Source organism: Fistularia commersonii, chromosome 16 (genome assembly GCF_037954325.1).
Source record: "Fistularia commersonii isolate RoL2024-O1a breed Wild chromosome 16, RoL_Fcom_v1.0, whole genome shotgun sequence".
NCBI classification, from domain to species: domain Eukaryota; kingdom Metazoa; phylum Chordata; class Actinopteri; order Syngnathiformes; family Fistulariidae; genus Fistularia; species Fistularia commersonii.
In genome coordinates, this window is record NC_141299.1 from 14,358,299 (window position 1) to 14,383,104 (window position 24,806).

The window sequence follows — 24,806 nt, forward strand, 5'->3', positions numbered from 1 at the left end:
CCTCCCCCGGTGTACTTTTGAATCCTTATTCCTCTGCAATACGACTCCTTTTTTTTGCTGTAGTACAAATATTACATAAATTCAAAGGTGCAATCCACCCAAAAATTTCTGTGAACAAATAGCCATAGTTTTAAAGCTTCACTGTTGGTCATACTACTAGTGGTGCACGCTGTTGCTTCAGCAAAGCTGCAGAATCTTGATCTGCAACGAATCCTGCTGCTGGTGTCGTCATCATCTTCTTTTCCTTTTAGCTGCTCTCTTCAGGGGTCACAATAACAATCCACCTCTAAATCTCTCTTTTGCATCCTCTTCCATCACGCCAACCCCCTTCATGCCCTCTGTCACGCCACTGGCCTGGCATCTCCGACCTCACTATTATTCCAAACCGTCTCAGTCTTACTTTATCTCCAAAACATCTAACATGCATTGTCTCTCTGATGGACTCATTCCTGATCTTATCCAGACTAATTTTTCTCCCAAAGAGAACCTCTTCGTCTTTTTCTCCTGCAGGTTTTGTCTGCAAACATCCATCTGTCTGGTTCAAACAAGGGTCGGGTGTAATATCACCTCTGACCAGCAGGGGGCAGCAGTGACCAGAGTTCAGGGACCGGTCGTTGTAATCGAGAAGAATCTCGGCTCCCGTAGGTCTACTAATATCCTGCCGGATTTAGGACGTACAGTAAAGGCAGTGGAGAGGAGTGAGGGGGAGTGGAGAGGGAGTAACGCAGGTTAGAAAGACATGATTGATAGGAAAATCCCGGCAGACCAGAGGACAGCGACTGCGCCTATTTGCTGATCAAGCGCCCTCTCCTGTTTTGATCCACCGACCGGTCGGCAAAGCGGAGCAGCTATGTCCTAGAAGTGGAAGTCCGTGTGACAATGTTAAAGAGATAGCGTTAAACCGAAATAAACCTCTTCCGCTCGGAGTCCGTCAGTAACAAGTGAAGCTGGCGGCTTTATATGACACTCGATTTCAGGACATGGAGATAGCTGCAGAGGGAGAGGTGGAGGAGCGCAGGTGAGTTACACCCCGGGTTAGGCTGCATACCCTACGTGGTTAGCTGCTTTGCGGTTACAACTGTGTCAAATAGGGGGAAACTCCGGATTAGAAACACTCGCCAGTTTCCCAAGCATGACCTTTCACTTATTTTCTGTAAATTGAGCCTCTGTGGACATGTTAAATCAGCGGTTCACTGACACTAACCCATGTAGCTAACCTAGCTACTAGTTGCGGCTAAGTCAATAGCGTACCATGGTTTGTTTAGGATGACAGCTCTGACATTAAATAAAGGTAAATGTTTATTAAAATACAATTAACAGTAGTTCTCATAGGTGTTTGGTTGGTTTGTGTATATTCACTATCGTTGTACTCTGTCTACAGCTCGTGTCAGAGTTATAAACGATTCATTTTCATGTAGCTGTAGCTTATGTAGCTTTTATGTGCTAACAGCTAATGCTAGCTGTCAGTCCAGGGGGATATATATCATTGACTGACATACGCAGGCTGCGCTAATCGTAAAACTAAGAAAATTAATCAGTAACATCAATATCATATGAAAGTATATGAATGTAAGTCTTAAGCCACCGAACCACAAATCTAATTGACAGCATAAATAACGTGTATGGTTAATATTCAAATCCAATGGAGTTGTCAGTACAAATAATGCACATAGTTTCTTTAGAAGCCACCTAGTTTCCTGCCTGTTGTGTAATTGTGTCTCTTACTTTGATTACCATGTACTTACATGATGGATGCGTTCATTTTTTTCTCAGAAGTGTTCATCGTCAAGAGTGTGCAAATAAAATCTGCTGTGTGTTCACTCACACACCCACGAATAAATAGACTGAACTAAATCAGATTTTGCTTCTTGACGTTACAAATCGATGCACTGTTATTGCAGCACATTCTGCTGCGTAAATGTGTCAAATTCAAAACTAGTATGTGGATGTTTTCCTCATAATTGCAGCACGTCTCCCTGCAGCACCACCTGAGTAATATTCAAGCCCTTATTTGAACTTGTGATACCACTGCTGGGTGTTCTTTTTTTTAATATTTTTTAAATATAGACGTCCAGTAGTAGACTTGTAGTGTTTAGAGATGTTGTTTCTTTTAGTGTGGGGGTACATATTTTTCATTTTTTTATCTGTTATCTCTTGCCTGACTAGAAAATGCGCCTTCAGGAACTTTCGCATTCTGCCAATAGATTCAAATTGGTCTGTTTTTCTTGTGACCAGTACAGAATAACATACTGTTTGAACGCTGACTTAAGGCAAAAGAAAGGAAGTCCCAGATCTGAGCCAACATGTAATGACTATGAGGGGAATTTGACCCAAAATTGTTTTAGTTGAGTCTATACTTTTGTAGCAACTACTGTGGCATAAAGATAAAGTTACCCATTTTTGTAAAGAGAGGCTTTTTATGAGTTTGTAAAATGATACCAAGTGGTTCATTCATTGTGATATTTTGCAGAGCATAAAAACATATTTCCCCTTGCTTTCTGTATATTAGAATTGTAAAGGCCTTGATTCACACACATCACATCACAATGTTTGACTTTGCTTATGCGATACTAAAAAGCGAGCTTAGACATTTATTGACATCTTGTTTAAAGGTAGAAGTTAGTTTGCTCTCCGCACACTCGGCTTTCACTGACTTCAGCTTGAAGCTTTTATTGATGATTCCATTAAACATATTTTTGTTGCATGTCAGCAATGATTTAAGCCATAGCATTGCCAATGTCAGCGCTTCTTTTTTATCTTCTTCCTCATTCCTAATCTCCCAACCTCACTTTGCTTGCTCTGTGCACTTCTCTGTGCCCTCCCCCCTCCCTCCCCACCCCACAGACGGGAGCAGTGGAAGCTCTTGTCCAGCCTGAAGACAACAGTTGAGGGCCTCTTGTCCACAAACAATCCCAACGTATGGTCACGTTACGGTGGTCTTCAGCGGCTACACAAGGACATGAATAACATCCTCAGCCATGGGCTGAAGAATGAACAGGTCTGGAATTAATTCTCTCTAAATTTTACAAAAAATTGACAAAACTCAGTTATTAACATTGGCCTCTTTATTAAATAAAACTTTTTTTCCCTGTAACCCCAATTTTGATAAAATTAGTTAAATCGTTTTTTTTTGGGGGGGGGGTGATTGCAGGTGTATTACAAGCAGAGAGACTATTGGCCATTTGTCTGGTGTGTCCGATATATTAGCCCTCATCTTGCCTCACATCTTGAACAGGTAAGGGTGCTAACTACTATATCAATATTTTAGTTAATATTAGTGTGTACGCAAATCTTAGATCAAGTCCACCGAAGTCTTTGTCATACTTTAAAAAACGTTGGAAATGTTCTTATTACTGCATAAGATTATTATTTGCATCCATCACTGGCAACAGGATGTTTCAGGTCTACACAGTGAAGTGATATTAAACAATGATGTCACAGCTTCCAAGTTCATCCCACAGAGTTGTGATGTGACGTCACATAGAAGCATCATTGGCCTATAACCAAAGCTTAACCCTCCTTTGGACCTGTAGCTGGAAAATAATATCCGAGCCCCACACTATGAAATGTACAAGACATTAGATAGTTTCATGGTCTCGAGTAATTAATGGTATCCCCCTAAATTATGAAGCTTTCTCCATGACTGCATTCTTTTACTGAAAGGGCTTTTTCATCAGTAACCTTTTGGTCTAAAACTGTTAATTTTAGGATCCAGAACACTTGCTTGATTCGCTATTGTTTTTATAATTTGGTGCTACATTAAACCATAAGGAGAATATCCAGCTTCCAAACCTGATCCCTTGTTTTTGGAATGCTTAAGAGAACAGCGTAGGTTTAGGTCTTGTGGTCTTTCACTTCCTACTAACACATTATAATGGTGCTAAAGAAGAAAAACAACAAAATCAAAATTAAAGAAATAGAACAACAAACAGTCAAGTGAATTTACTGTGAGAGTTAAGAACAACGAGTTAATGGATAGATTTACCTAATAAGCATTGAATTGTAAGCATTAAAAAGACATTCATGTACTACTTAATCAACTGGAGTTCACACCTTAAATCCTAACTTCTCAAGTGAAGAGTGAAAGGAACCAATATCTTAATGTTCAGGCTCTTCAGCGTTTGGCCTGACTAACAAATGCCACCATGCTGCATTATAATATTTGTTAAAATCACACTTGATTTACTTTTATTTAAAGTCTTCTGAATCACTGGAGGTTAAATATTGCCACTTTAGTTATTGACGAGTTTCCTTGTGTGTTATATTAGACATGTAGATTATTATGTACAAATAAACAAAACAGTTTTCAATCAAATAATCTTCATGATTGTCTGGTGAAGATTACCTGTGGCATTTATTGACTGCTTAGCCAAGATGTTAAGGACATCTGACGAGTGGTCAGTATTTCTCTTCTCTACTGCCCAGTTGTGTGATACTTTTTTTTTGTCTTCTCATCCCTATATCATTTCCAGTCATCAATCACAAGTTCATAACGCACACAGGTACAGTTTAGAAGTTAGAAAAGGTCTATGAACACATTTCAAATTTCTAATCTAATCATTAGCACTTTGCCTTTGTTTCACAAACATTTTTCTATCTCTTTCACAAATTAAAAACATTACAATTGGAGATTTTCAGCTCCACTTAAAAAGGCAAAAGGAGGAAAGATGGTCAAGTAACATGAAGAAGTATGGAGTGAGTTAAGTTTGTTTAGAAGGGAGTGAAGTTTGTTTCGAAGATGCTAAAATGTTAACCCCTTTATACCTACATCATATCTACTGTTCTTGCTGTGGTATGTCCCTGCAATCAGCCCAGTCAGCCCCTCTTCTGTTTGAACACAAATACCTCACATTCTTTCTCTCACTGTCCTCAGTTCAGTCACCTGGAGCCCGTCCTGAGCAGCGGGATTCAGAGCCCTGGTGAGAGCTACAAGGCTGAACGTTGGTTGCTCCATAGCTTACAGGTTCACATGCTATCAGCTCAGCTCAGACCTTTGCTCAGGCATCTGGGACACACAAGAAAATACTACAGTGGTAAGATGTTAGTTTTTTTTCATGACTACCTGAACAATATTATACCCTCTTTTTCTTGGTTTCTTCACACTCTACTTTTGCCGTTGTCTGTCTTTCAGATGATGCATTTCTTCTCAGCGAGCCCCATGTTACTGCTATGTTCCAGTGTCTGGAGGCAGTGGAGCAAAATAATCCTAAACTTCTGGCCCAAATAAACACTGTAGGGGTGGGTCCACCATATACAAACCTTGCTTTTTGACGGTGGTATCATGTGCTGGAGACTTGATTTTCCAGTGAATTGTATTAGAAAGTTACATTTTATGATAATTTGTTGTTTGTTGTTTTCTTGGCCTCCGCAACCAAAATGATCACTGAGTAAGACTAAGTGATAAATGCTTATCAGAGTTTTCTCAAGAATCATGGTTATGGAAAATCACTTGTCCTACATACAACACAAACAATGTTTCTCTTACATAGTTTTTCAGCTTTTTATTCAATGCTTTTTGAATTTTTTTTCTGAATTCATTGTTCACGTTTTCCAAGATTTCCTCTGCATTTACTTATCAATATCTACACAATAATGATTAATTTGAGGTAATTTCTCGATCATTTTAAACTAGACCATTTTAAAATTTTTAAATTGGCTTTTAAGGATTTTCAAACAAGACTCGTTAAATTTCCTTGTGATAATTCCATAATTTTGAAGACAATTGGTCGGACTTATAGAGGGAAAAAAATCATCTGTGAAACAGTAACCAGCAATCCAAATTTACTGTTGTATGACCTTCATTATTTCATTACCACCCGTTCACATAGCATTTTACTCTTATTTTAAAACAAGGGACAAAGAACTTCTAAGGTATGGAATTGATTAAGGCCTGTGCTTATCTCCTTCCCTCCCTCTCCAGCTGTCCCCACTGAAGGGACCGCCATGTCTCAATCTGCTGAAGAGCCAGAGCCTGTGTGTGTTGCCAGGGGCTGTTGGGGCCTGGAGGAGTGCTGACTCTGCTCCCATAGGAGAATCTCTAAACCGGAGACTCACCACCTCCAACTGCTCCCTCCGAAACACAGGCACCAGCACCAGCACCACCACCACCACCACCACCACCCACAACATTGCAAACACTATGAGATCAGCATCCCTGAGTAGCGACAGCACAAGTGAGGACAGAATGACGAGTGCTGACTCGAATGGTAGGCAGGAAACTGCAGGCTGGCTCATTTTTTTTTAATCTCTTTTTGTGTTGAGGGTTAGCTGAAAATGATTGGAGAATGTTACATTTTGGCCTGTTTTTTTATGAGATTATGCTAGAGATTAACAGTTAAAGTTAATCTAAATTGCTGGTATTGTGACCATAGTAAGGATAGGGATTGACTATTGTGGACAAAGACCAGTTTGCTGTTATTGCTGTTATTCAGAATCTTATCTTAACACAATGTTAATTCTGCATTTTACCTTTTGATTAATACAAACAGACCAGTTTGATTAATTCGGAATGCAAAAAGTAGGGAAATACAATATTTTATTGATTTAAACTGATGGTCCTATAATGAGAATGTGAAATTATTAAATATTTGAAGTGACATTTAACTACAATATCACAATAAATATTGCATTGCTTGTAAAGGTTGTTGATTATGTATAGATATAGAACAATTTTGGACAATTATGATTTACAGTTTATTTAATGGTTGTTGATTTATAGAATCATATAATTAAGTATGGTAATTAAAATAATTTCCTGTAAAGCTCACTTAAACTTTCATGTTTGAATTATGTGACATTTGAAATGAATAACTTTCTTGTAAAATAATAGGAAATGGCCTATGCCCAGAATACTGAATTTTAACAGTCGGATTTATGTTCCAGCCCTGAACGTTAGTCACAAGGTTTGTGCAATGAGAGGGAACAAAAAACTGAATGAGTCGCTCCTCTTTAATCAAGACATAATGCATCTTGAACTTAAACTATGAATGCACTGCATTCTGTATGTGAATTCACTTACCGGCTGTACAGAGGCCCGGTTGTTGCTAGAAAAGGTTAATTAGTTAGGAATGTCTGGATAAATTACCCCAAATTCAGTTCTGAACTGGCTGTTTTATTTTTTTGTCAATATTCTTTCTTTTTAATAAGTATCTGATTTTATTTCCTACCTCAGTGGAAATATAGCCTCTCCTAACTACATTAACTTTTAGAAAAGTTTTCCAACTGGGACAGTGCACATGAATAAATTGTGGCATATTATCTATGCTGGGATTAAATGTTAGCTACTTCTCATCCTTGACCCGGATAGATTTTAAAACAGTAAATGATAAAGACAGCAGCTTAGATCATTTCCATGTCTTAAGAGTCCTTATCGATATCCAAAATCCAGGGATGAATCATTGAAATATTATTGTAACTATTTTTCACCTCATCTCTGTGTTTATTTTTTTTTTCTGTTGTAGATATTACCTCAACAGCTAGCAACCATGGAGCTCCCTGGGTTTTTGTGTCCAGGCCACAAGAGAGTGAGCTTGGTATGACGCAGAGCCTTGGATCCGCATCAGTCCCAAGTATCACTCTAACAGAACCCCCTTCGCCCTCCTCGCCTCAGCCTGAGACGGGGGACTCTGGTGACGATGATGGTCCGGAGTACCTGGCGATTGGTAACCTTGGCCAACGCCGTGACTCCCGAAGCTCCACACAGAGTAGTGAAAAGAATGAGAATAATATCCAGTCCGTGCAGTGCAGTTCCATGGCCGCACCTCCGCCCAGGCGCTCATCTTTTTCCGAAGGCCAGAAAGGACCATGTCGGATGTCTCGAGGACACACACGTTCATTTTCTGATACAGGAATTAATCAGAAACTCAGGAATGGTAAGTAAGAACCAATTGAAGTGGCAATTGATCACAAAATAAACAGTTTTACATGTATTTTTTTTATTCACGTTACTGAGAGGACCGTAAAGCGTATTATGTGCTGTGACCGCTATACTCTTGACCCTGGTGTTTTAACGTTGTTAATGTTTTGCACAATTTTTATACCATTTGTTCACTCCCTGGAACATTATTTGTCATTTACTGTCCCTGAAGCTATTTTTATATAAGTGTCATTATGATGTAAAATAACTAGCTCTGGGTTTCTTTGAACAGACTCTAGTTTTGATAGTATAAAGGATCAGTTTGACCTTGTTAATATCTGTTTTAGAGTTGTAGATGGAGCAGGAAACCGAGCTAATATATCCATGCTCTAGTGAAGTTAAGATGTAAACTTTTTTATTTTGTTTTTTTTTCGGTCTGTCTACCTGAGAAATGTATCTTTTTGGATTATGTATTTATAAAATGAAAGTGTGACTAGCCGTGATAAATTGCTTTAAGATGTGGCCAAATTGTTTCTCCCACCGCACGTGTCTTTCCAAGTATTTTATACTTACCTAACTCACTTCTGAATCTTCCTTATACAAACTGTTGTCCCTTCCTGATTTAGGTAACTTTCTCTCTCTGCTGTATCTCTTTCTTCTTTTTCTACCCTTTGTGAAAGGAGGGGGCCACCGGAAAATCACCATAATAATAGAAGATCCGGTAGCAGGTTGGCAGTGCAGTTCCACTGTGCTCCATCACTTGACCCCTCCACACCCCTTTTCTTTGTCTTCTGCATGCAGATGACCTCCTTGAATCTCCCTGACTTCAAGTCTATCATCTTTTACCCTTATTTTCTTGCATTTGTTTTAGTCATTGATTCTAGACAGATAAGTCCCTTTTCATGTATGTGTTTTTTTTTTTTTTGTCTATGCCTATATCTTCATGGTTTTCAACTCCTTGTAGAGTGTCATAAACAGGTTTTTATATGTTTTGAGGTTTCTGTGAGTAATGTTCTGAGAACACTACTTGCGTCACTAATGACATTTGTAAAAACTCAATTTACTCTATATTTTATGACGTGTAACCATATGAGTACAGCATAATTTAATATTCGTTTCTATAACTGCTAGGTTCAAATTCTTATAACTTAAGATACTGGTTTTGCTCATGTGCTGTGTGACCTCAACACAGTGGGGGTAACATGATTACAAGATCAGCAACCGTAGTTTTGTCTTTGCATGCTGTTAAATCAACTTTTTCCATCAGTTTTCTTTTCAAGACAGTCATATATTTCGTTATAAATGATGATACATGTTCCCACTAATATGAATAATTCAACACTCATTCTCTTGATGGTAAGATGGATTTTTTTTGTCTCCTAGAATCAATTGGCAATGACTGTTGTGAAACAGACTATAGCCCCTTCTCACCCAAGTGCAGTGACGCCAGGACTGCCGGTTCCCTATACATGGAGTCTCGTGAGTTTTCTTTTTGTAATGCTCCAAAAGCTTTGACAGTAGCTTCCTGTCTTGGACAAAAGGTCTAGTTATCCTTGTTGAACACAGTAAACCCCCACTTTCCATGAGCCGGAATAAGCAGAAAGGAAAAACATTTCACTTCCTCATCGCTAATGTATAAGCAACAGCTGACTATTCGAAAGAACACACCTATTCGTGGGAGCGGAGCATAAGATTTGTTTAACATTGAACAATGAATTTATCATTTCTGTTTCAAATCGGGGTAATAATTTTGCAGAGGCACTTGGATCATGAAAGACAAAGATATATTTACATGATGTTTAAGTTCAAATCTTAAACATTTACATGTTGAAGGCTTAGATTCTGTAATTTCACAAATATGTGAATCCAGCAAGACTGTCCTTTGTGACACTAAATATTTTTTTATTTATTGTTCCTTTTTTAAATGTCTTTCGCAATATTACCATTATATTACATTACAGTAATTTAGCAGACGCTTTTTATCCAAAGTAACTTACAAAAATTGCAATTCAATCACCTTTGAATTGCAATTCAAAGTACCGGTAGTCGTTACCATGTCATTGAACTTGTGTTCTGGTTGCTTCAGATGGATCACAGTGTACCAGAGCCTCAGATGGGCTGTTCAGGAAGCCATCAGAGGGCCAGAGCCTCATCAGCTACCTGTCAGAGCAGGACTTTGGGAGCTGTGCTGACCTTGAAAAGGTAAAGGTGGATTGCTGTTGATGGATTAATAGAAACCAAAAAGTCAAATTCTATCCATATATATATCTTTTTGTAAAGATAATGAATCAAACTTCATATTTAAGTGACCCGTTGATAAAAATACAGTATGAAACAGTTTTGTGTTTAAATTAATTTTCTCCATTATGTAGGAGAATGCTCATTTTAGCATTTCTGAGTCCCTAATTGCTGCCATTGAGCTGATGAAGTACAACCTCAGGCGTCAGGAGGAGGAGGGTGAGGAGGAAGGTGACAGTGACTGTGAGATTCAGCAGCTCAAGCAGAAGATCCGCCTGCGCAGGCAGCAGATCCGCCACAACCGCCTGCCGCCGTGCACGGCCTCTCAGCACAGTAAGTCACCAGTAGTGCTGCTAGGCTGTCTACTTTTCCTGATTTTCCGAAGCAAGTGAACATTTAAAAAATATTCATGTCCAGGATAAGCAATCGGCTTTTCAGAGATCCTGTGTCTGTCCTTTCGAGAAAAGAATTTACAATCTGTTATTACATGAAAAAAGTACTTACTTTGGTATTGTAAGTCAGTGACCAAAGTCCCATGTGCAACAATAATATCTGAACTAGATGCATAGTAATATAATAATTTTGGAAAATTATTCAGTTTTATTGGCTACATTGGATTGGAGGATTTAATGGATGTAATGAAAGAGGACATGAAATTATTTGGTGCGAGAGAAGAGGATACAGAGAATAAGTTTAGATGGAGGAAGTTGATTTGCTGGTGTGGCCCCTGAAGGGAGCAGCTGAAAGAAAGGGAAGAAGATTTGCATTATTGGTTTGGTTTGATTTGCAAAGCCGATAGTATGGGTTGATAACTTTGTGTTCCATTAATGGCAACGTTCTTGCCAGTGTTCCAGTGTTCTTGTTTTAATGCAAAATGTTTGTATGATATGCTGTTTTGGAGATAATAGACTTTTGTCATTGACCTGGTGATTTCTTTTTTTCTTTTCTTTCTCAGGCTTTCCTTTTATCGCACATTAAATCTTAAGTCTTCTCGACCAGCTCAATGATTCTATTGTCTTGAGAATTATTCCTAGTTTCATTTGATCTCTGCTTTCCTTCCATTTGTGCAGTTTATCACTCGACTGATAGCGGGGGCTCCAGGAGGAGCTCCCAGGACTCTAACCAAGGCCTGTACGAGTCCGACTCAGCTGAGGAAGTGGAGGAATGTGAAATACGAGGTAAAAAAATAATGAGAGAACACCTGCAACACTGGTTGAAAATGAAGTTGTGTAGAATGAACATTACATGGTTTATAGCGTTAGTCTATTTACTTCCTGTCCCCTGTGGTAATCATATTTGAGGGCGAGCAGGTCACAGCTACATAGACATATGCTTCATGCTGCCGCTGTGATAAAGAGACAAAGAGAATCCATTGTGTGTCTGTGAGAACATGATAACTCATAACTTCATCACCACACCAGCTCCCCAGTCTTCATTGAACATACCAGGTTTTACATGGACCATAAACATGAATGTCAGTTCAGAGTTCACAGAATAGCAGTCTGCTCTAATAGTGATTCATACAGCAGTTCCTTTTTTATAAATATAATTAGACAGGGTGTGTGTGTTCTTGAAATGCTTCTGGGCTATTCTAAGCACCATTTTTTTAAGCATTTTCTTTTTTTTTTTCATTCTAAATTACTCCTATTAATGCAATCTTCTGTTGTGCCAAATTGAAACCACAGCTTTTGCCTAAACATATCTAAACATGCTTTGTTAATACTAACTTGGGTTTGTGTGCTTGTTAACCAACAAACCACTTTGTGTAAATTCATTTTTTTTTTTTTATCTTGTGCTCACATGACTGCATGATTCACACTTGTCCTTCACTGGTTGGGTTTTGTGCATGTACGCCCGTGCTAGGACACGCATTGTTTTTGTTTGAAATGTTGGTGGGGATGGTTGTGATGTGTTAGTTTCTGTCTCTCAGATGGCTGTGAGGGTCAGTCCCTGCTGGCGGTGTCTCAGAACGGCCTCTCCCTGTCACTCGCCTCCCTCTTCTCAGGTATCTGCAGGCTTGGACGAGGCACCATAGCAACATGCAAACTGTTTTGTGTGGTAGCACTCAAATGAGAGGAAGCTAATCTTCTCACTCCAAACTGAGAGTATCAGCCTTCGATCTGACTTGTTAAGCATTGATTGCACTTGAGGCTAGTTAGAGTGTTCTGTCTAAGAACAAGACCACTCTGGTAACCAGGCTAACACATAAGCTACATTTAACTGCTTTATCAACATTAAAATATTATGTTCCCCAAAAGCAAACCAAGCTACATTGACTTTGTATAATAAAGAATACTGTAGTTTAAGGGTTTAGTTCCGATATCCAACTTTTCGCCAATAGGACAGTTACTCTGTGCCAAATCGGTGGGTTTTCTATTTGATGTGTGAATAATCAGCTTGTAAAATTATAGAATATGTTAGCTATGTGAGCCAGATGATTATAGTACTCTTTCAGATTCCATTTATGCTATATCTTACAGAAGAGAGACATTTTAAATTTTAATTTTGGAGTCCAACCAGCTTCCTCTTAACCTAAATTTTGTGCTTGGCTGTGTGCGTCGGAGCTTGTCGATCTGACCTTTCGGAGATGACGCAAGACAAGTGTTCCCATATGTATTAAAGCTTAGAGAATTTAGTTGTAAGATTGGCATTCTATGAAAACTATGGCAGCCATATTCATTCACTCATTCATCCATCCATCTCTTCATCTATATGTCCTCCCTCTTATTTATTGTCCAACCAGCTTCCAGTGAGAATGAAGTGAGATTGCTGTGAGATTTCCATTAACCCTACAGTTTTAAAATCTCGGTGTGCCCTTTTATACTCTGTTTTGATCTTCTTTATTATTTTTAACACCTGGCTGGTAGTTTATGTGATCTCTTTATATACATTATAGTTTTGTAGGGGCTGTTAAGAATGGCAGCAGATCTAAAAAAAAATGCTATGCGCATTTCTGGTCAGACAAACAATCAATTGAGGGAACCGCTTTTCGTTACTACTCCTAAGAATAACATAAATGGCTGCTTTGACTCTGAAAATATAAAAGGAATACATGCTACTATCAAATCACATTGGAAGTTCAGCCTTTTTCATCTCCCGTGTATATGTAATATCCTTTCTGTATTTCCCAAGACTTAAGACTTATCTATCAATTTCTATAATTGAAACCAGACCATTATTTTTGCAAATGCAAAAATGGACTGTCTGAGATCGATCTCCACCTCTGATGTGTATTTACAATGAGTCTTTGCCACATGTGTGGAAGACTACAGAGAACAAGTGACATGGCTGGAGAGAGTTTACAAGTCAGTTACAACAATGCAGCAGCTGTTCCTCATCTCTTTCTCATAATACCATAAATCTTTTGGTTTTTGTCTGAACATGTCAGTCTATTCTAATGGGAGCAGAGATTTATTTACGTCAAATTATGTTCACATACTAGTCAGCCTAATCTGATTAGTTTTTATGTAACCGTTTTATACAATCCCTGCAGTTTAAACTTTTTCTGAAATGCAGCCAACTCCCTGATTGGACTTTGCTGCTCTGGAACATGTTCTGTCTGTGGCTGCCTCCACCTTCATGTCTCTGAAGCCACTCAGTGTTATGCTAACATACAGGAGTGTTTGCTCATATGTAGTAACACAAACCTAATAAGAGATTAGTATCAAAATCGTGGAAGAATGTATGTTTTTTTACTTCTCGGATATCCGCACTTGATATTTACATTGTTGAGAGTTTCTGTTCGTGTCATTCGTGTTCAATTTTGAAATGATTTAGTTAAAAAAAGCAACATACTTATTATGAAAAAAATTGATTATGGATTATTTTGAGCTGATCGCGAGTACATGTACAACATTCCAATCCCTTGTCAGGTGAATGGAAGGGCTTTACTTTGCTATTTCATCTCCCTTTGTTATGCTTTATTTTTTTGTTGCTTTGTGTTCCAGAAGCAGACATTAAGCGTAGTGTAAGCTCCAGCACCAGGTCTTTTCTCAGCTCGGAGTCAATGTAAGTAGCTCAGCCTTCAAATGTGATTGCCATTTATATGTAAGGAGGGCTGCTTTGATTTATTAAAAAAAATATATGTTTTTTTTTAATTTTTTTTATTGATATGCTACTGTAAAAGTTTTTGTTCTTCTAATTTTTTTTACTGTGTACATATATATTAAATTGCAAGAACACTTTTTATGAGGGCTGAAAATAAACCAAAATGGCCAATCAGTCTGTCACCTGGGTATTTATCTGAACATTCAACAAATGGTTTGTAACATGCTGTTGTGTTTTTTTCTACTGCATTAACATGTACTTTTTGTCTGTATTTCTAGTTCCCCCTCCTTCCTTCAGTCAAACTCAGCTGAGTCTGTCGCCATGGGTTTGCTCAAGCAGTTTGAGGGGATGCAGCTTCCTGCTGCCTCAGAGCTGGACTGGCTGGTTCCAGAGCACGAAGCACCACAGAAGGTACATTTTCTTACTTAGGAATGATACTTGGCAGTGAATCTGAAATAATTTTCACAAAAAAAAAAAAAAAAAAAAATTGAATGAATGAATAAGAGTTAAAAATGTCTGAACAAACTAATATGTGGCATGTTGCAACATACACATGTAAAATCTTTGCTCGCCGTTTCTCAGCTGCTGCCAATCCCGGACTCTCTGCCAATCTCACCTGATGATGGTGAACACGCAGACATTTATAAACTGAGGATTAGAGTCCGAGGAAACTTGGAATGGGCGCCGCCTCGGCCACAGATCATCTTCAACATTCACCCCACACCGAAGTACGCCCCACGTGGGACTTGACTTGACTTGCCTTGCCTCCAGCTTGATTTTAATCACTTTCAATTTATCATTTTATACATATTTTTGTTATTAAAATTCTGTTGTTTATGTATTAGAGCTGTTTCTTTGCCACGACATGCCTTGATTTGAGAGTAAATTAGCGAGAGAAAAAAATGCCTTCGCATGATTAAAATTCAACGTTCTGGTATGTAGACATACATATTAGAACTGCATCAAAATATTCCCTTTTATGATGGTTTTACCCATGTGACCTATATACCTGGGAACAATCGCAATCAGGATTGTTCCCAATCAGGGTTGTAACCTCCTCATGATCCCATATTGAAATGTTCCAAATATTTTTTGTCCAAATAGTTTAGCACCATATACTATCTTCTGTCACCCTTTGTATTGATTGACTTTTTTTCTCTCTATAAATATTCCATCTTGTCTCTTGCAGGAGGAAGGTACTCGTGGCCAAACAGAACTATCGCTGCGCAGGCTGCGGCACACGCATTGACCCAGGTACCAAAAAAAAAAAATCAAGTTAGCATGATCAGCTACATCAGAAGAGTGAGGTGTCCTTTATACTAAATCTAATTCTTCCAGTAATCTATCCATTTACAGTCTTAGTCGTGTTTATCACATTTTTCTAATCAAAATCTTTAAAATCAGACGTGATCCTATAAATGTTTCAAAGCTGATTACCTAATGCACTTAACAGTAGCTCACCCCAAACATTTCTGCGGCTGCGGTATTTGTTTATCCTGTCCTCAGACTATATTAAAAGGATGCGTTACTGCGAATACATCGGCCGCTACTTCTGCCAGTGCTGCCATGAGAACGCCCAGGTGGTGGTTCCTGGCCGAGTGCTGATGAAGTGGGACTTCAGCAAGTATTTTGTCAGCAACTTTGCCCGTGACTTGCTGAGCAAGATAGCTGGAGACCCACTTTTCAACCCGAACGACATCAACAGCGGCCTGTATAAGAAAATCAAAGCTTTGGAAGCCGTCAGGGTGAGTACGGACATGGCGGCACCACATTAAAGAGGCACCGGCTAAATTCCTGTAAAATGTCATTGGGTACACGGAATTGAATAAAGCCGATACAACGTTGTAATTGAAAGACTTAGAAAGACCGCTGAAGTGTTGTGTGACTTTGGTTACTTTCTTGTAAAATGGCAAACGTGTGACAGTCGCTCCTGCATCCTCGGAAACTGTTTGTACGAAAACCCAGAATGACTAAAGCTATTCATGCTCTTGACTGCTGTTTTTAAATGATGCTAAATAGGGGATTCAACTCGTAATTCCTTCAGTGTTGCTCCTCTCTAGCCAGCAGACACAGGATAACACAAGAGGAATTGAATCAACCTGACACAAATCTTTTGAACCAGTCAGGAGACTCACAGTGGTCATGGCAAATTAACCACTCCGTATTTGTTGCCAGATAAAATCACTTATGATGTACAATAGAACATTTCTCCCATGCTTTTTTTACTTATTGTAGAGCACAAATTACCAATAAGGACAGCAATGCTTCTGTCTCCTGAGGTTGTCACAAGGGAAATTAAAAGTTGATACCATCCCGCCACCTCTTGAAACGGAATATTCAACACAAAAGCGATAATAGCTGTTTAATATAGCAACTCTACTGTTGTTCCTGTGCCGTGTATTACACTTTGAGCAATTTTCCTTTCCTCTGTTTTAGGTTTTGAGGATGCAGTTATTTCATATGAAAAATCTCTTCAAGACCTGCCGCTTTGCAAAGGAGTAAGTTTTATTTATTTTTCAAACAATGTTTTTGGCTTCACAGTTGCCTTTTCTACGTAACCCGTCCAGGGTGGGAATGATATGTAATTATTCCTCAAATTGTCCCTTTGTACAGGGTATGAAAAGAGTTTAGGGAGCAGTTTCTCCATTGTCAAAATGGTATCCGCTGTAGTCAAACCAACGTTTGTGCAGAAGAAAGAGTCTGCATTGTCGGCAATCATCACATTAGTGCCCATTGTTCCCCTTTGCTCATAAATGAAATGTGATTTACCATGCTGTAGTTGTGAAAACTACAAATCAAATTCAAAGGCTTTTTTGTGATTTTTTTTGAACCACATTAGTTTTTCTTGAGGAAAAACAAAGTGTGGTTGCCATATCAAGATATGACACCATTTTGCAATGACCCTGATGATCGAGAACCTTCACGTCAGACATGTGGTTCGGGCAAAAGTCAACAGATGTCTGCCAGAATTTGCATATATAGCTGTTGTGTTTCTAATTAGCCATCGCTTTGCCATCCTCCCCCCCGAATGTAATTCTGTCCGAGTTGTCTCCCCATTCACGTTTGCTTTACAAACATTTCCAAACTCACATCTGCCCACGATGGTTTAGTTAACGGTCACCTCAAAGTAGGAAATTTCCCTGGTTTCAGTCAAGTGGGTGACAGGATGTCTCTGTGTTACATTCTCTCCTAGGTCAGTCTGAGTTCTAGAACTTCCCCACAGAATTGAAAAACACGCAGTGAGATTTGTACATAAATATAGACTCTGGTGTGAGCAGTGTACATATATGTTGCTGTATGTGGTCCTGGGATTCACCAGTCCTGGGTAAACCCCTGGCTTTTGCCCAATATAAGCTGGGATTGGCATTAACCAATTTTGAGCAGGTTAAGTGATATAAACAACTAAGTGAACTGGGTAACCGTTCTTTAATAACTGCGGCAGGGACTAATAAATTTCAATTGCTTAGATAAATGTGCTACATTACGTTCACTGCACATATTTGTGTCCAAGTTACTAATTATTATTTTTTGTCTCAGAGTTCTTGAACAGTTTGACAGCATACCAGGTCACCTGACTGAGGATCTGCACCTGTTCTCCCTTAATGACCTCATGTCTGTACGCAACGGGGATCTGGCCCCGCGAATGAAAGAGCTGCTTAAGCTGGGCACCGTGCACGTAGCGGGCTGCGTGGTAAGAGAATGGGTTCCTTTACCCACGGATTTCAAAGTCACATAATCAGATAAACAGAAACGTCTCATCCCCCGAAATCCCAAATCAGCATTGCTTAACCGGCTCTTCTCTGACCTTCCCCAGCTGTGCCAGGCCAAGGGCTTTGTGTGTGAGTTCTGTGGCAACGACAAAGACATCATCTTCCCATTTCAACCGAGGAAGTGCCAGCGCTGCGAAGGTGAGCCCACTCTGCTGGTGGCAGGCCTGGGTGCCTCGTACCCCCCGTCTCCCCGTCTCCCCGCTCAACTTGCGTGGAGAGACTGGAAAATCTCCAAGCCTCGTAGGCTGGCAAAGGTCCTCTCCAAAGACCGGAGGGAAGGAGAGGGAGGGGAGGAGGATCTCCAGTCAGATATGGGTCAGGGGGCGAGTAGCGGGGAACAAGTAGAGCCCGGGGGTGAAACAGAAGCCACTCAGGAAAAGTGGGCTATATTTAAGACGTTGTCATCTGGAAAACTGGTAAAACAGTTTCTGAGACACAAGGGCCCCGGTGAAGAGCAGGGGACGACGGAAGGGACGGACTCCGAGACGGAAGATGTGAGCGGTTGTGAAAAAGGGAAAACAAAAGTGGAAGATGACTGTGCTAGAACAGAAATGTTGAATCTACTTAAGGTTTTGCACATTGGCAGACTGAAGAAGAGCCTGTCAAAAAGTGATCTGAGGGACAGTGGCAGCGAAACGTGCAGCAGCGTGGAGAGTTTAGATGAAGCACGAATAGAGAAAGCAAGGAAAGGACGATGGAAAATGTTGGGATTTGGTCGTCAGGCCAAGAGTTCCACAAAAAAACACTTAGAAGGCGAGAGGAGTGCAGAAGAAAGAAGCGAAGAGTCCGAAAAACAATATTTGGAGAAAGGAATTGGAAGTGAGGCTGAAGGAGCTGCCGAGACAGAGGTGGAGGAGAGTGTCACGATGTCAGACGTGGATGAGAAAGACAAACCCGACACAGCGAAACCCAAATCTGGTGGCGGAAATGCAGAAAAATTTTCATTCTTGAAACTGCTAAGGCCTCACCAGGTGGTGCGCGAATCCTCCAAAGAGAGAGGAGACCACAGCAGGACGAGTGACAGACAGGGAGAGCAGGATGGCCGGGCGGAGCAGCAGCAGCAGCAGCAGCACGAGACCGCAATGAAAACCACCTGGCGCAGTCAGAAAACTCGTAAAGCCAGAAGAATATCCAAAGGCAGGCTGGAATGGGAAAGGACAGAAAAAGAGAGCAAAGCAGAGGGTGCAGATAAAAATGATAAGGCTGATTGTGTGTTAGACACAGGTCAGGAGGAAGAGGTTTAGAGTATTTATTACAGAAGTTTATCGTTACCAAACACACTTCATTTGCTGGACGCCTTAAGCGGTGTATGTCCCGATGGGCCTGGTTATTTGGAAAAGAGAAAAAAGCATGGGTGGTCACCGGTGAGTTTTGGTTATATGTTTCCTCAGGGTTTTTCTCCAGGATTTTTTTTTTTTGTTTTACAGAAAGTTGTTCATGTCTGTTCATTTCAACAAGGTTCCACATATCAGCCATACAATATCAGCACTACAGTGATATAATGCTCATCTCAATTCAGTACTCTTAATAATCATGTGCATTTAACATAGCTTTGGAATTGTTTTAGTTGCCATTCTGGCACTTTATGGATAAAATCAATGTTTATTTAAGTTTCTGAAGGTTTCTTTGGTCATGTTCATTTAAATTGTTTGGATTGAACTGATCACCAAATCACGGGTGTTTTTATTTGTTTATTTATTTATTCCATTGTTCTATTCTTTACGCTTCACACTAAACAGAATCCATTTCACCATTCTACATCTACACTTCCTCCTCCTTTTCTGCATGCTGCTTTTCACTACCGTTCTACTGTCTGCTTGCTGAAACATGTTCCACACTTGGTCCGCTTCTCTCTTCTGTACGGACGTCACGGCAGTTACGGTGGCCCTCGGTTTTTGCCCCCTGATTTGCAGATTTGCACCACTGGTGGCAGGGAGGTATTCGGCAGCGGCGTGTGAGCTCTTGTCTAGATTTTGACATCGGAAGGCACTTCTCTGGCTTTTGTTCCTTTGAGAGATTATTATTGCTCTGAGTCACATTTCCGTTGACTTCCCTCAGTACGGAAGGGAAGCTGACTTTATATGTTTACAAGTTGGTCACAAGTTGCAGTTTGATGATTTGTAAATATTTAACAAAGTGCAGGTCAAAGCAAAGATCCGCAGCGAGATTAAACTTCAATCGCATCAATAGTCAGCACCAACCTGATAATTCAGAGGAGTTTTCATACATGTCATGAAATAAGAAGGAAAAATGAAAGAAATCCAGTACAGTTAATTCTCGTATATACTGTGTGCATGCATGTATGTGTGTATATATATAGTTTTCATACATGTCATGAAATAAGGAAAAATGAAAGAAATCCAGTACAGTTGATTCTCATATATACTGTGTGCATGCATGTATGTGTGTATACATATATATATGTATATATTTTGATTCCTTCTTTTTAAAAGGTCGTGTTTAAATGAACTCTTTATAGTAATTCCTGCTGTGGGAGTAAGGAAAGGACCGTGTCTTCATATTCAGAGAATTTCATCGTGAACTCACCCCATTTCTTTTCAATGTTTTTATATTCTTTGTATCCATGAGACAGAAATAGCGTGTCTTTTATTTTTCACCAGCTCACATGATGCACCTTCATCTGTGTTTGCTTTTTAATGAAAGTGTTTTTAAACAGACTGTGCGATTTTATCATTTGAATTTTCTTTCATAAAGCCTATTTTTTAAAATTTTTTTTGAGTCACGTTTCATCTGAACATGAAATAAAATCTGTTTCCGAATTTAAGTTTCATGTCATTTCATCCTTCATCGGTCATCCTCACTTCGTTTTAAAAACGCAGAACACGTTAGGAATAGGGATCGTCGTCATATTTTTCAGATTAAACGGCAAAAGGGCTCTTATGAAGGATTTAGATGAGTCGAAACAGGTTTAGGGCGCGGTGCTCCTTTTCCGGCGTGTCAGCAGTCTCTCATACCTGCTGCCTTCTGCCTTGCTGACTCTTTCTGCTTCGCCTTTTATACCCCTCTCCTCATCCTCCCTCCCTCAGCCCTCGCAGGGATTGGTTGTCATCTTTGTCTAGGCAAACTGGTCCAACTGGTTAACGTTTGAATATCGTCCTGGTGTTAACTTTAGCCTAAAGGGAACCACTGATCTTTATTCCCCTGGGACTCGACATATTTGTCCACGGTTTTGACATCTTTTATGTCTCATGACCCCCCCCCCCCTCCCCTTTTTTTTTTTATTTTCTAATTTTTATTATGTTGTCCCTTTGCAGACTGTCACGCGTGCTACCACCGCAGCTGCTTCAAGGCGGGTAAAGACTGTCCTAGATGTCAGCGGTTGGCCGAGAGGAGAGAGAGGATGGCGCGCAGGAATATGGAGGAGCAAGAAGACGAGGGAGGTGGGACGTAACGCTTGAAAAAGAAGACAATAAAGTAGAGCACAACACGACCTTGAATGTAGTGACGGACCGCATTTTTCTCCATTCTGATGTTCGGAAACCCGGGGGACCGAATGGCCTACGCGTGGCTGTATCGACGTTATTGTCACATCTTTTGTTTTTTTCTACTAATGCCTGCCATTTCTTTTGAGTTCTTGAAATATTTTCACCTGTCAGAACGCACCTGACCAGGGACGAATCATTTATCTATAATGGTTAGGTAACTTTATTGGCACTGTGTGGTTGATTAGATTATTCCGTTAGAGCTTAAAAAATATTTCAGCACTTTCCCAAAGGCCTGAAGTTATTATGTCAAATTCAGAATATTGAGAATTATGAAAAAAATATAGTCATTATAGCCAAGTAATGCTCGTGGCTCCCAAAACAAGAGCAAATCCCAACAAATTTGAGGAAATTGGTCTGTCTTGAATGGTCGCGTGAAGTAAATAACCATTCGAGGAATATTTGCTGCCGGCCGTATTGCAGATAACCGTCTCAAAGGGGCCAAAGATAAACGTTATTAGGTCTTTGTTTCTTGTCCCCTGTGGGTAAATAATCGGACAGCAACTAAAGCTAAAAAAACATTTGATGCACTAGATTTCTCCTGCCTCGAATTGCAGCTTCTGATGAATTCTACAAGCTACCAACTGGCATAGATGAAGTTTGTCTTGACTGACAATGGAGCTATATAATTTTAAGAAATTAAATATTGATTTAAGAAAACTTCCGTGTTTAAGGTAATTGTTTTAAGCATAAGCAGCTTAGATATTAAGTAATGTTTTCTTTTTACTTTTTTTTTTTTTTTTTTTTTTTTTTTTTTTTTTAATACCCTTTTCTGTGCTTTTAATTTTTTATGTAAACAACACTGACGTGCCTGTGGGAACCTGGACAGGGAGTGCTGCCTAGAGGTGCATCGGTTTAGATGTCAGATTTGGGGTCAAGAGTCCTGCAAACCCTTTTCAAATGAGACTCAATTTCTGTGCTGCTTTTTTTTGTCTGTTTGTTGGTGTTTTTTTAATTTTTTTTTTCCCATATGCGTGAGCGCTTGTGTGTTTGTACGTGCACACGTCTACCTGCTGTACACACAGCCATGCACAAAGGTTTGCACCAGCCTAATCAGCACTTACCTGCGTTTTGGTTGTGGGATGTGAATGAAGAAAGTCCAGCTAATTGCACTGATCCTGTCTGTTTTCCTTTTTTTTCCCCCTCTCTCTTCCTCTGGGAGCTTAGCAGTTTAGCGCTGTGTTTCTTTACCGAAGCACAGTTTACACAATTTAATGGAGAAGGAAAACCAATGATGGATTATAGAATGTTCCCTGAAGATATAGTGGAGAAACAATTTGCCCTCGCTGAATAAGGGTCCCTCTGCTATTAGCAGCTAAAATCCTCTGTAACCACTCCTCGTCTTCGCTTATTGCTCCAGTGAGATATGGACAGATATAGAAGAATTTTTTCCCTGTTCACAAAATTTTGGGCTATTTGATGTTGTGTTGAAAAGGCACAAAAGTCAACATTATTTCACAGCCATCTATCAGTTGTATATCAGGATCTGCTCAAAGAAGCTAGAAAGTTGCAGCTTAACCATTGCCATTTGCCATTTCTTGAACTGTATTTTACATTCATGGCTTCATGTGTCTAAATTGTGGCTCCGAGGTGAGTTCATATGACACCACATTTATCAAATGCTGCATTTTTTAGCCCAAGTTCAGTTTCATGTGTGTTAATAATAGAACACATGCATTCCTGAAACTGTAGACTTTTATTTATACGTGAAATCCCCTAGAAACATGAGAGCACTCGTGACACATGACCAAAAGCGAGAAATGTGATCTTCATTTAACGGCCCTGGTCTTAACTTTTATGCTCTCGGGTCCCAGCCCCTGAACGAAGTGACTGCATGGCGCCGCGTATGATCATTGAGCAGATTGTTCGTCCCTGGACTGCATTTACAGTGGAGACTATTTACTTAAAGTGCACTACAGATGAAATACTCTTTATTGAGATGTTAATTATGGTTCTAATGGTTCTAATGGTTCTGATTTCTTTGTTTTTGCATTTGTTTTGTAATTATGTTGACAATAAACGACTGGCTAAACTGTTTTTGGAAACATTTTAATTTCTTCTGTCATCTTGAACTCTACTCAGAAGTGAATGGATATAAATTAAGTGGATAAAGTTATTTCAGCACCTCAAGTACAGGATTTGGGATTTTTTTTTTCACGTTTGTCTATGGTTTTGATTCATGGATGAAAATATATTGATCATTTTTTTCTGATTAACTAGTTGAGTCTAGTTGCACCACCTAATTCCACCAACTCATGGATGGTATTGGTTAATCAATACATCTGCAGAAAAATCAGTACAACCGTTTTTACTAAAGATATCTGACCGATACCTAGTAAATCATTGATTTATACTGTGATCATAAATTGTTTGAATTTATGATCATGATTTATGATTATGAACATTTGTGGAAGATCCAAGAGCAAAAACGACAGACAAAAAATAAACAGGATTCTTATTTGCATTATTCCAACAGCAGTTAAATACACAGCTATAGAAGAACTCTGAAAATGACAGGGTATATATTGCTCGTAATCGATGTTGAACAGAAGCTTGATAATTTATCTTGTGTATTCTGCTCATGGAAGCGCTACATCAAAATTAAGGGGAAAAAAACTGAAAAAACAAATGTAGTGTAAGATAAGATATACTTAATTGATTTCCATAGGGGAAATTCTATCGTCACAGCGGCGCAACAATGATGGTATCAATAAATATGGGTAAATATAAATGAAGAAACAAAAGATAGCAAAAGACATCCACAAATAAGTAGACAGCAGAATAACAAGAAGGATATGACTAGACAACAGAATGAAAAAAAAAAAAAAAGACCAAGAGTGAAAATAGACAACCAAAACGATAGGAACAACGATAAGAACAGAAACAGTGACAATAACAATGACAAAACATCATGTGAGTGGAGTGACACCAACAATGCTAAAAAAAATAAAATAAAAAATAGACAATGTAGTTAGGGCATGACATGTGCGAATGAGTGAGGTAATTAGGTTGTGGAAGCACAGATGCATCTCTGCCCGGTCAGAGTTTTGTGCCGTCCAGACTGTTGTTTTAAAGTCTGATGGCCGTGGGCACAAAGAAGCGTCTGAAGCCTTCAGTTCTGCACCGGGGTTGGATGAGCCGACAGCTGAATGAGTTGCCCATCAGCCACGGCTCTTTTCTGCACGGGGTGGGAAGGATTGTCCAGGACAGCTGCCAATTTGTCCTTCACCCTCCCAGCTACCACTGACTCAAGATGGTCCAGGTCCAGTTCCACCACCGACTTTCCTCACTAGCTTGTTGAACCCGTTGACCTCATCCGTCCTGGCACCGCCCCACCAGCACACTGTAGCAAAGAAGAGTTTACTGGCTACAATAGACTAGTCTTGAAGAGCC

General features: G+C 39.6%; 1 protein-coding gene across 3 annotated transcripts; it reads left to right on the forward strand.

The window, feature by feature from the left end:
- The first annotated feature begins 666 nt into the window (after positions 1-666).
- On the forward strand, positions 667-23,448 carry rubcn (rubicon autophagy regulator). Of its 3 annotated transcripts, XM_086161627.1 has the most exons (22): positions 667-1,018; positions 2,845-2,998; positions 3,152-3,235; positions 4,874-5,033; positions 5,132-5,238; positions 5,921-6,206; positions 7,461-7,871; positions 8,536-8,583; positions 9,239-9,334; positions 9,942-10,057; positions 10,228-10,426; positions 11,164-11,271; positions 12,024-12,098; positions 14,041-14,101; positions 14,419-14,551; positions 14,723-14,868; positions 15,330-15,394; positions 15,647-15,885; positions 16,577-16,638; positions 17,678-17,831; positions 17,955-18,048; positions 21,186-23,448. In XM_086161627.1, exons 1-22 carry the CDS (start codon positions 981-983, stop codon positions 21,320-21,322), a joined length of 2,973 nt encoding a protein of 990 aa, XP_086017753.1. In that variant the 5' UTR covers positions 667-980; the 3' UTR covers positions 21,323-23,448. The 3 variants fall into 3 exon arrangements, with proteins under 3 accessions (XP_086017753.1, XP_086017755.1, XP_086017754.1); XM_086161629.1 differs by lacking the exon at positions 12,024-12,098; XM_086161628.1 differs by lacking the exon at positions 8,536-8,583.
- Positions 23,449-24,806: the final 1,358 nt, after the last annotated feature.